The sequence below is a fragment of the Uloborus diversus genome, chromosome 9, assembly GCF_026930045.1.
Source record: "Uloborus diversus isolate 005 chromosome 9, Udiv.v.3.1, whole genome shotgun sequence".
Classification (NCBI taxonomy): Eukaryota; Metazoa; Arthropoda; class Arachnida; order Araneae; family Uloboridae; genus Uloborus; species Uloborus diversus.
In genome coordinates this window covers 26,233,509-26,246,499 of record NC_072739.1, presented here as the reverse complement: position 1 = coordinate 26,246,499, position 12,991 = coordinate 26,233,509, and the positions used below count along the sequence as shown (strand labels likewise).

The following is a 12,991-nucleotide window of genomic DNA, read 5'->3' as shown; positions in this document are numbered from 1 at the left end:
AAAACCCCTGTATACTAAGCAGGTTCAACATAACTCAAAACATGTGTACAATTTGTGACACCCCAGGCACAACTCAACATTATATAAATAACTGCAGTATAACGGATCAGCGTAGAGCTTCCTTAGGCGGTGGGGCCCTTCCAGCTCTAGAGATCAGAGGTAATCTTTATAACACTGAATACATAAAATTATGCAACATCAAAAAATTTCTTACTGCCTCTCCTTTGTTCCCAACAGGACATCAGGACCACCTAGACTCAACTATGACTACCACCGAACTTGACTATCTCCCGAACGCGACAGCTACAGAAGAAGAGGAAGACAGAAGACACATCGCTGAGGACAAACAGACGAAGCCTGACCCTAGTTACCCACAGCTGGTACCGGCTCCTGTAACTCCTATTCGTAGGCAGTGGATTTCCAGGACCCCCCCCCCCCCAGCATCTAGTAATGTTTTAGTATTTATTTAATCAAGATTGTATTTTGTTTCTCTACTAGTTTCCTACTGTTCCGACCAGTAGTTCATGTACAATTTAAATAAAAATGAGGAACATATCCGGGTCGCTGGCTGCCATCATAATTGTGGTTAGACGACGAGAGACTCCCCAGCTTTGGCTAGTTCCTTGAAAAGCCTTCATGTGGAGCAAGGTGGGGAGTCTCATTGGGTACAGCATCTTCTGGGCAATCAACTAGGCCTGAGGATGAATTTGCTGCAGCCAGTAAAGAAACTTTCCCAAGGGTAGTTCTAAAATGTAATACCATCTCATTGAGATAAAAATAGTTTAGAAAAGGAAAAAAAACTGAAAATATAAAACGTCAAGGATGGTTAACTAAAGCAAAATGACTGAAGACTAGAGCTGTATGATACATGGAAATGAAGTTGGTTTGTGGAAGACAAAAATGGAATCTCATTTTAAGGAATCTCACGAAGGCAAACAAAATTCATTTTGAAGATTATTTACATATAGACATCATGATAAAGAATAATGTCACGACGAATTAAAAAAAATGAAATAATGGAAATTGAAATTCGTAATAACAAACTATAGCCTCACTTAATTCTTAAATTTAGCATACGCAGAAATTTAGCGGGGCCATGAATTTGATTTGAATTCCAGGCTTCCGACTTCTGTATTGTTAGAGGGCTGCAATTATTTCACGCATTGCCTCTGCCACCTTGATGTTTTGTATAAGAGGAAAATATAAAGGAACCAGGCGTTGCTCACAAATATGCAGATTCACGAAAAAGGGAACAAAAGAAGCTATATCAGCTATTTAAATAAAAGAAATTGGGAAAAGCAACAGAAAACAGATATATTTACGTAGAATAAGATATAGAGTCAATAATTTCATGGAACGCCCAAGAATTTGCCACAAATGTTTGTAAGTAGGCCACCCAGAAAAGTTCTGTAAAGGAGAAATAATACACCCTGACTGTGGCGAACAACACTCAGCTGGCGGCATCCAGATACAGATAGGAAATTTTATGGGCCAGAGCTAGGCTCTTTTAACCTGTACGAAGGAGAGACATGAAGGAGTTGCTATGAAATCTATAAGCGTGCGTGTATCTTCATTCCTGATCTCCATGGCGGCATCAAAACAAAAAATGCTACGGATGTGTTGAGCTGTAGCCAAGTGCGACACCGGTGTAAATATTCCTTGCTTCCGAACGCAGCCAAGTACAACTTTTTTTTAAATTAAAATTAAACATTTGGAACTGAAATTTGTATACATAGTTAAAATTGAGTTAAAGCAAATTAAAAGTATAATAAGGATAGACAACTTTTTGTACCAGATCAGCCATTTTTTTTTTAAAAGTTGATCCTTATTTTAACTGCAACTGCAAAAATGAAGTTTGAAGTTCGGATTTTCAAGCATTTTGTATTCAATTTCATTTAATTTTTTAACTAATTACTATAATGGCAGCGACTACTAGCGGGCCGATTATTGACGATTTTGAGAACTCTTATCAGGTATTTAGTGTCTATTTCTATTTATTTCTATTCCAGTAATGAAGAAACTAAAGTCATGTTAAAAATTCCTAATCACGTAGCCGTGCGTTTTAACTATGTTAAACTTCGCTTGAAAGTTTCTTGAATTACGTTCAGATTTATTTTATATGAAAGCTCAAGATTTTAAATGAAATTTATCTGATCAAATTGAAAAGTTTGAAGCTCTTAAGAATGTTGTATTTAAATGCCTTTCGCTTCAGTGCCCAGGTCCAAAATGAACAGCTGAATTCACCTGCCGTTCTTTTAAAATGGTCTTCCCATATATTATTCATACGAAACCGCACTTAGTTCTGAATAATTTTAGATGAGATCGAAGAATTGTGTCCCGATTGTCCGCCTTTCCGTGTTATCCGCAGTCTATATTTAAATAATTGCATAGGACCAAGTTCCGAGGGTGGGGGGTCAACAACATTAGCTGTTATGAGGGCCGGATTTAGACTGAAAAGGGGCCCTGAGTTATCTCAGCTTATGAGATCCTTTTGTAATTTAAGGGGTCGGAGGGAAGGGGGGTTCCCGGGAGGAAATGCTGAAAAATAGATTTAAAATTCCACATTTTGAAGCCTTATAATGAGTAACTGGATGGAAAAACATCTCGAGGGAAAAATGGGCTAATAAATTTTTTTTAAAGTTATTTTTGAAACTGTTTTGCAAATTAAGATAATGCACAGTAAAAATTATTTTGGGATCCACAAGCCAATGATAAAAGTAGTTACAGTTGGGGAAAAGGGGGAGAAAGAAAAGATTGTACATTGTTACTAGCTTACATCAACTGCTGGTGCAGTTGATTTTGATCATGCCCTCAACCCACCAACAAATACAACTGTTATAAAAAGGGATGCACCGGATATCCGGTAACTATCTGGTATCCGGCCTATCCGGCTGATTTTTTAACTATCCGGAACTATGAGGTATCCGATCCGGCAAGCCACTCCGGATCCGGATATCCGACAGTTTTTTGCAGGATATCCGGGCAGTTATCCGGTAAAAATGTGAGAGATATCTGGGGTTGATGTGGGGTTATCCGGTACGAAATGAGGGTTTAATTTTGAATTTACTTTTGCAAAAATTCCAGTTAAACCTTTCACTGTTGCTCTTTTTATTGCTGCTTCAAAAACGACCATTCCTCTTAAAACCTAGCTTCTGGCATTCCCCTGCGTCGTACCCCCCCCCCCCCCCCCCCACTCCTTCGCGAATCTGCTGACGGTATGTTGCCAATAATATCTCCCTCCCTCTCTCACTCTCTGCTTTAACACGCTGAAGTGAAAAGTCGACCTTGAAATGGTTCATATCAAAGTGCTTGAAGTTGGAGGAGCGACCGTGTTGAAAATTAAAATACAGTCAAGTTCCGACTTGCGGGAGGAATGCCAGGGGTCTGGCCAGAGGATATTTGGGTCCGTTAACGGACCCTTCACAAAAATTCAATCAACCAAAACGGACTTTTCACAAAATCCCGATGAAACAAAACGGACCTTTCACAAAATCCCGATCAAACAAAACGGACCCTTCACAAAATTCTGATAAACAAGATCAGATCTGTCACAAATTGTTTATTGAAAGAGCAAATCTGAAAGCAAAATAACGCATATTTCTGTGTATAAACCGATAATTTTTGGAACCTTTTTTTAAGTCAAATTAGAGGGATCAGCTTATACAAAATCGGCTAATTTTGGAAAAAAAAAGAAAGAAAAAATCGGCACTCTTGGGATGCTCCTGCAAGCGATAAATAATTGCTACTGCCAAATAAATACAATGGTTGTTTGTTTTATCACAGCTAATTAGCAGCGGTGTTGTAAACTTTTCTGAAAAGGCATTGGTAAGCACTTTTCTCCGCTCATGATTTAATAAACAATAATAATATATATCTGCGAAATGAACTTAGAACTGCAAAGGGATAGTAAGGGTGAGGAAAAAATATGATCGCTTCAAATAGGGTTACCAACTTCAAAACTATCACCACTTAGCGTCTGGCGTTGAACCTTTATAATGACTTGATTAGAAAATATTCTCATCATTTTGTCGGCTTGTCAATATTTGCGTTTTTACAGTGCGGTGCGATGTTTAATTGTTATTTTGGGAGAAAATCATATGGGTTTTGATTTTTCGATGCTAACAAGGATGATTAACTTTAAATAAACTCTTTTAATTACCGTTTTTTTTTCTTTATATGTCTACATTTTGAAAAATGCAATCTTTTAACATCCAATATGAGAATCATATTTTGTTCTTTTTTCAAGCTAACTTCGCTTTATTAGGATTCAAATAAATGAAAAGTCTCTTTATTTCTGTTAGAACTCTCATTTCAAGTTTTTAAAGCAAAATTCCATTTTCTGTTATGAGTCAAAAATTAAAATGCTGAATAGATGGTTTATTTTATTTTATTACTAGCAAAAATACCCGGCGTTGCCTGGGTCAGTAATAATTATTAGAAAAAATTGTTACTTGCTTTTGTTTTCTGTTTTAAGTGAAAGAATTTAAAACACATCTTTTTGACGTGATTAAAAATCGAGTTTCTTCCTTACCCATAAAACTAAAATAGCAATAAGTATAAAGAACAAAGTAGTATTGATTTAAGCACTGTATTTAAGCATATACAAATTTAAAAAACATGAAAATAATCTTCTCATATTTAAAAAGATTAATCTGTTGATACTTTTTTTTTAACATGGAGTCTAAAACCTTCTCTGTATGGCTAATGAAGTACGAAGTGATTAAAAAAAAGTAGCTGCTCTCGTAATCCCCTTATACTTGCTTTAGTTATTTCGGGAAATTTCAATCATTGTGGCTCTTGGTGCGATTTTACCGAATTTGCGAAAGTCGTTTCGGGGTACCTTCGATGAAGCTCCCCCATTCTTTCCTTACTTTGTAAAACGATATGATATTAATTTTCGTTACAGAGATATCGTCGCCAGATGCTGAGATATTTTTGGTCACCATAAAATGGCGCTAAACAGTTTCATCCGAAATGTTACCAAAATAAGTAATACAATTTGGTGATTTTTTGAAATTGTGCAAAAAGGAAAATTAATGGACGTTTTTGTGCTGTTTATGGATTTGCCTAATTTAGTTGCTGGATTATTTAACACAGTAAAAAAGTCTCTTGAAAATTCTTTGATTGGCGATATTTTGTTTACATGGTGAAAGCTGAGAAACATTATGACGTAGTCTTCGACTTCAAAAACAGCAGCGTTGAAAAAACTGCCAAATGCATCAGCTACGGAAATCTTTCTGCAAAAATATTGGCGATCTGCTGGTTGTTTGGGTAATGAGTAAGTGTTCAATCAGCATAAATAATAATAAAAACCATTAATTACATTAAAGTTCCGTTTAAATGAAAAATCATTAGCCAAATCATGTATTATTTGCCAATCTTGTACAAAATCTTACTTCAAGATTTGACTTGAGAAAAGCCTTGAACAATCACGAAAAGCAAAGAAAGTCAACAATACAACAGTTGTCGCTATCGATAGGGAGTTGAGATGATACACTAAATACTGTATTGAGTTGAGGAAAGCCTTCGAACATGGATCTAAAAAGCACATAACTCGTTTTTTATTCTACTTAGAAATTTCGAACAGGTGCCATCTTCAGCAGAAAAATCAGAGCTTTCGATGGACATATAATGTAAATATGTGCAAGTATTTTTTCATCCCAATATTAGAGAATTTATACAAAAATTGTGTTTTATTGCCCCCCTAAGGGGGTTTTGCCCCCCATAACGGGACGAAAACTACCCTATGTGTTATTCTGATGCATAAGCTATATTATTGTAAAGTTTCATCAAAATCCGTTCAGTAGTTTTTGCGTGAAAGAGTAACAAACATCCATACATCCATCCATACATCCATACATCCATCCATACAGACAAACTTTCGCATATATAATATTAGTAAGTATTATAATTATTTTTGGGGGGGGGGGGGTCAACTGTGTTTACAGATATTAATGATATGTTATCATAGGACTCTAAAATGCAATTTTAAAATAATTTTATCGAAAATATTTCTTTTACAAGCCGTTTTTATACTTTTGATGCCTTCACTTAGAGAATTGCGATCTCTTTGCATCCGCTATGGGGATCCGATTTTTCGAATTTTTGATCATTATTACGCTTTGTTAAGAAGTAAACAATTGAAATATCTTTTTATTTTTGTTAAAATCACGGAATTTATAAGTTTTAAACGAAATTCTGTGCTTTTTAAGAGTGTCTTGGGTCAAAAAGTTGAATGCCGAACCCTATTCTGAATTTTATTTTATTTATTTATATTTTTGTTACAATTATTTTAAATACTGTACAGAAATATATCTAGTATAATTTAACATAATGAAGAATGGTAGATAAATATTGATACTTGAAAGAGCGATGCCCCCCCCCCCCCCCCCCGCCAAATATCAGGAAACTATCTCGTCATAGAAGAGGAAAACACTCAACTTTTAGTTTAATTGATGCAGTTTGTGCCATCTCTAAATTCTAAAATTTCGTTTTAACAAAAAAATTCCTTTTTTTTGCGAAATTTTTTGATTTTTCACAAAACTAATTCATTTTTCACAAAATTATTTGATTTTTCACAAAAAACGGACCCTGTGAAAAATCCTGGACAGACCCCTGAATGCATTCCACTACTCCTCTCGCGTAAGTTGAAATTTAGCGTAGTAGAAAAATGTATGAATTCGGATTTTTAGAAACACACTAAAAAATTTTAGGCATTTGTAAACACCTCTCTCACTATTTTGAACCATTTCTTAACTATATATTACCGTTTCTTGCATAAAAAAAGCTGCATAATTCAACCTAAAACTCTGTTACGATGTGCAAAATTAATGGTCAATGGGAGAGAAACATGTAAATAAAACAATATTATAGTTACAGTGTATTAATAATTTAATAATGCACGCTTTGGTGCCATTATATCTCATGAACATTAAAACGAAGAATGAAAGAAACTAATGAAAAATGCCGAATAGTTGCACTGAAACAAAGCAATGTTTAGAGTAGTACGGTGTGGAAACTTCCGTTTTCAGTGATACTAAAAGGATGAAGAACCATCAAGAAACCAATATGTAGTGACCAATGACGTAGTCGATGCTTGCACCCAGCGCGCATAGTTGTACAAACGAACTATTTTCGAAATTATATTTGCTTGTATTTTTCTACACATGCTAAAATCCTTTCATTGCATTCATTTATATCCAAAATTTTGTGTTGCGTTTGTATTTTTTCCATTTTTAGTTATCCATTAAAGTTTTCTCCCCCTTTTTTAAATTATTCCACTTCCATAAAAATGAGATGAAATCTACCTAGAAAAAAACCATCCACAAAAAAAAAAAAAAATCTCAGAACAAACATACAATTCATTTTATTGAAAGCATGACACATTTTAGAGGAAGGAGAAGGGAGGGTGGCAGATCGGGCAAGTGAAATTTGAATTCTCAGGCTTCAAATAATCAAATAATCTCTGTTCGAACTAAAAATATAAATAAAGAAAAAACGGAGAGAGCTTTTTATTTTTTGCCGGATATCCGAATCCGGCAGGTAAGGGAGCATCGGATATCGGGTATCCGGCAAAATCACTATCCAGTGCATCCCTAGTTATGAGTGAACAACATGATTAGCATACTTACTAAAGCTTTAATTAAAAAATATAAAACTGAGGATGGTTGCAAGTCAAGAAATGAAAGAAGGTAAACAGAATGTAAAGCAGTTAAACACAGTTACAGTTAAATACGTTGAAAGAGTTAAACAGATATGAGGAAAATAACATTAACTAAAAGCACAATCACCCCATCCAAATTTGAAAAGTTCAGTCAGTTACATAGTCAAAAGGTAAGTGGGTTGTTTTCAGATCATGGGTGCAAGACCTTCCGTCTCAGGACGGATTTCCGTCTTGGACAAAATTTCCGAGACGGAGGTCGGGACGGAAAGAAATTCTATTACTTTCCTTCAGTTTTTACTAAAAAAAGAAAAATTGAGTGTTCGAAAACTATGCTTTAATTGCAGGATCTTTCCATAACCTTGAATTTACATGAACATTCTCTTGATTTTCCGCCATGAGCTTGTTTTGTTTACAACATGCTTTTGGAGGTGTGTGTCCTTTCGTTTTTTTTTTTCTCATTTGCCAGTTCATTAATCGCCCCCGCCTTTCATTCTTTTCTGGTTTGTTCCCGCTATCTTGGGGAGACTTTGCGATAAAAACTGGTTTATGTTGCAAAAGTGAAAATCAAATGCGATTTTATTGCTGCAATAAAAATATTTAAGATTGGCAGAAAAACTAATGGCTTGGAGCCCCGATTGCTTTTACTCCTAACATCATCCAACATTGCCTAAAATTGCGTTTTTGGAACTTCAATTTCGAAATATTGCCGAAGGAGAGTTCTTGAACTCCGTCCCTTCGATAATGCATTCAAAAAGCGTGTAAATGTTATGAAAGAGGGAGTACAATTTCGTTTTTAAAGCTTCAATTTCGGGGAGAGCCAGCGCCCCCTCCCTCTTTCTATAATATTTTTGAAGATCACCCAATATTGTGATTTTGGGACCCTGAACCTCCCCTTTCCCTGAACGTTACCAAAATGGCCTATCATTGTGCTTTTTAGACTTCAATTTAAAAAAATTGAAGTTTTTGAATTCGGGGAGAGCCCCCAGAACCCCAATTATTGGTGGTTTTTGGGACTACGATATCAAAACTCCTAAATATTATAATTAAAACTACTAGGTCCATATTGTTAGAAAAGTCAAAAGTGAAAAATTCAAAGTAAACACAGATTCCAAAACTGCCATACTCAAAATCTACAACATTTATGATCGTAAATTTTTCTTTAAGCATGCATGTGTGTGTGGGGGGGGGGGGGGGGGGCTCAAAATATTTTCCGTCTTGAACACATCCCCAAACTTGCACCCATGTTTCAGATTCTGGAAATTGACAGTGGCTAGGGGGGTGTATCTAGCTGAGGTCTTGGTGGAGTAGGTAATTTAGCGTCAGAAGGCATTTCCTCGACAGGCTCAGGACTTTTGATTTTGGGCAAGGGAGGCTCTAGAAGCCTTATTGGAGGCAGTTCAGGGAGAAGAGAACCCATAGGGGCGAGGTGTCGAACATTGACTGTTCCCTCTTTTCCATCAGGCATCCGGACATGAGCATACTCGGGGTTGGCTTCAACAAATTCTACCTCCTGCACTAGTGGTTGGTACTTGTTGGCACGGTTGTGGTTCCTCATTAAAATCGGCCTGGATGTAGTGAGCCAAGACAATAGAGAGGATCCAGAGTGAGATCTCCTAGGGTGACCGAACATCTTTTCATGTGGTGTAGCATTGGTAGCAGTGCAGAGTAAGGAGCGGATCGAGTGAAGTGCAGGTTGAAGAACACTTTGCCATTGCTCGATAGGGAGGCTCTCAGCTCTCAAGGCTAGCTCAGTGGATTTCCAAATAATGCCATTATACCTCTCGCATTGGCCATTTCCAGCAGGGTTGTATGCTGTAGTACGGCTCGTAGCTAAACCCTGAGCGGTCAAGTAGGATTTAAGTTCACTTGACATAAAAGAGATACCTCTGCAAGGCCCAATACAGGCGGATTTTACTACTGTTTTTCGGTACCTTCTCATAAATCCTATTTTAAAAACGGTACTTTCACCAAAATCAACGAATAAAATCTGCAGCTTCACAAAACTAACTTTGAAAATCGGCAGTCACAAAAACAGTATTAAAAAATAAAAAGTTTCACAAAAACCAGCATTTAAATTTGTTCCTCTGTTTCTAACAAAATTTACTCATTAAATAGAATGTTAAGTTGATTTATATGAATAATCGCTTGAGTAGGGAGTATTTTTGTTGTGTTTTAACTCGCTTTTTGCCGATTTTCTACAAAGTGCATTTACGCAATATTTTAGCATCTATTTTGGAGGGCCGTTTTTCTGACAATTTCCTTACTTGTACACAGTACGAAGCCTTTTGGGGTTAAATACGATGGTATTTTTCGTGCCTCTTAAATTTCTAGTCCCTCCCCCCCCTCTCTAAAGAAAAAAAAAAACTGTTAGAAATTATAATGGATGACTTTTACACTTTTCAAACTAAAATTTTAGTTGCTCCAATATTATTTTACAAAAACTGGAATTTTCCTTAAAAAGCACAAAAACAATGCTGATGTCCTACTTTCACAAAAATAGGTAGTAAGAAAAAAACCCTGGATTGGCCCCTGCTCTGTCAGAATTGATGAAGGCTGGCATTCCAAACAGGTAGAAGAGATACTGAAGACAGGAGATCACTGTGGCTGACGAAATATCTGAGCAGGAGATAGCAAACGGAAATCTTGAGAATTCATCGATAACAGTCAAGATAAACCAATGATTATTCTTTGAGGGTAGTGGACCTTTAAAATCTAAGTTGAGCCTCTCGAAAGGTGATGTTGCTTTAATCAGAGTTCCCGTATTTTTGCCAAATCTAGGTTTTAATTCTCTGCAAACTTGACAAGCGTTGATAGCGTCATCAAGAGAGTTGGGGAGGTTTTTTGAACGCACCCAGTGGTACATCCTAGTGATTCCTGGGTGACACAAAGCCGAGTGAAAATCTTTTAAGTTGTGTATGTTTGTAGACGTAGATGCTGTGACTCTTGAGAGGGCATCTGCAGTAGAGTTTTGGCTTCCAGGGCGATAAACAAAACAAACAAATTTGAAGCAGGCAAGTTCCAGCTGTAAGCGCAAGATCTTTTCATTCTTGATTTTGCTGCTGGTCAAACATGAAAGATACAGAGAGTTGGTCAGTAAAAACAAAGTGCTTGCCTAACTGGTAATGCCTCCAATATCTCAACTACTCTACAATGGCGTACGCCTCCTTTTCAATAGATGAATGTCTCTGTTCAGAGTGATTGAGTGTTCGGGAATTAAGGCGATGGGGCGGCCAGATTGGCTCAGTGTAACACCAATAGGCAAAATTGGAGGCATCCGTCTCGACACGGAAAGGAACGCCGTCTTCGATAGCAGCAAGTGAGGTGCTGGCAACATCCTCTTTTAAGGACTAAAAGCTTTGACAGCTTCAGGTGGCAGTGGGAAGGACTTGTAAGTTAACAGAGGGTGAATTTTCTTTGAAAATGCAGGAATCCACCGTCCATAATGTGCAAACATTCCCAAAGCTCTTTGATGAGAAGCAGTATCTTTAGGAATTAGTAAGCCTAAGAGTGGTTGTAGGCGCTCTGGATCAGGTTTGATAGATCTGTTCTCAATGATGTATCCTAGAAGCGATATGGAGTAAGTGGGGAAAATGCATTTCTCTTCATTTAAAGTGAGATTAACCTTCTTAGCAGCAGTTAGGAATTTGGACAGATTCCTGTCATGTTCTTCTTGGTTTACATCACAGACAGTGACATCGTCCAGATACGGAAAAGTGTCTAAGAGATGTTCTTCTTGTACAATGTTATCAATTATTCGTTGAAAACATTGGGGCAGTACAAATAACTGCCCCATCTGGTGTTTACTGGAAGTTTTAAAGGAGTAGCAGATTTCGCCACCTCTTGGTGTTGAATTTTGACGAACATTGCTTGTAATACATGCTGCGTTTTATCGTTTTCACAATTTCAATTGCATGCGACAGAAAATTTTGAAGTGATTTACACTTCAAAATATTGCTGCATAATAAATGTAAAAGGTGGGAGAGACAACCTAATAGAACAATATTTTTGGTATTTTTCTCTAATCAGCGTAAAAGCTGCTCTCATATTGTGAGCATTATCACCTATTACTACAAAAAACTTTTCAACATCATGATCCTTCATTACCTTTTCAATTTGCTCTGCCAAATATGGGGCATCGTGTTTCCTTTCTTTGAACATGACAAAGTCCACAAATAAAGGTTGAGGTTTTGAAATGACAAAATTGATTATTGGGTCATTCCGAGTTTACTCGCAGATTTCCAATTTTTTTTTTGTTAAATTTTTTTTTCTTATTTTCGTCTTAAATATTGTTTTATATTAATTTAAAAAGTTTCAACTTTAGGAAAAAGATACCAACATAGCTTAATGTTTTGTAGTTAAAACAGAAAATATGTTTTAAACGACATAAGTGCGAGAATTTGTAACCTCTGTTACTGGACAAAATGTTGAATTTTATTATTTATAAAAGCAAGTGACAAAAGAAAACTTTTAATTTCTGAGTTAAAGTGATGTCCTTACCTAAATTAAAACTGAAAATTTATTTAAATTTATTAAGGAGGAGAGAAAAAAAATAACTAAGTAGTTTATATAGTTAAGATGCAGTTTTAGACACTAAACTTTTCCACTAAATTAAGATTATGAATTATATTCTAAAAATAATATTTACTCCTTGTCAAGGCATTGATTAGGAATATAAATAATTTTATAGAATGCATAATAATCAATATGTAATTTTTTTAGAATTTTTTTTTCTACATCGTAACAGAGGTTACATGAGGTAACAGAGGTTACACAAAGTAACAGAGGTTACACAGGAACAAATCTAAGCTTGTTTCTTTTTTTTATATATAAAGATTATCTAAGCACTATAGGGGGAAAAACCTTTTACTTCAAATTTAAACATATCTTAATCAAATTATTTTTCAAAAACATCAATTGCTTGAGGAAACTTGTACATTATCCGATTACCTTTTTGCCACATCTTCATACAAGGAATTTTTGGCCTTTGTCATTTCATCTTCGCAAATCTGTTCCATATCCACATCATCACTTTCAGAATCTGAAATGAATACTGGTTTTCTTTTGTTGTTTTTTCGTTTGGGAAATATATTCTTGTGCTTTAGAGAAAAATCAGAATATGGAAAACAGTTACAGAGTCCTCTTTGTGGAGAGCAAAAGCAACTTACATCACGGTATTTCAGTTGCCCTGAAAGTTCAGTAAATAGCTGATGCACTTGCAGAGTTCCTTTTAAAGCAGGAATTTTTTGAGGCAAAAGCAGACTCATCTTGTCAATTTCTTCTGTTGTAATGTAAAACATCTTTACTTTTGAGTTGTCGGTCTTTAATGAC

General features: G+C 35.9%; 1 protein-coding gene across 1 annotated transcript in view; it reads left to right on the top strand.

Moving 5' to 3' along the window:
- Positions 1–1,844: 1,844 nt before the first annotated feature.
- The window catches only part of LOC129229425 (mediator of RNA polymerase II transcription subunit 28-like), a 46,649-nt gene continuing 35,502 nt past the window's right edge, over positions 1,845–12,991 (top strand). The window contains exon 1 of the mRNA XM_054863731.1: positions 1,845–1,973. Coding sequence (XP_054719706.1) covers positions 1,920–1,973 — 54 coding nt within the window. The 5' untranslated portion in view covers positions 1,845–1,919. The remainder of the gene's footprint in view (positions 1,974–12,991) is intronic.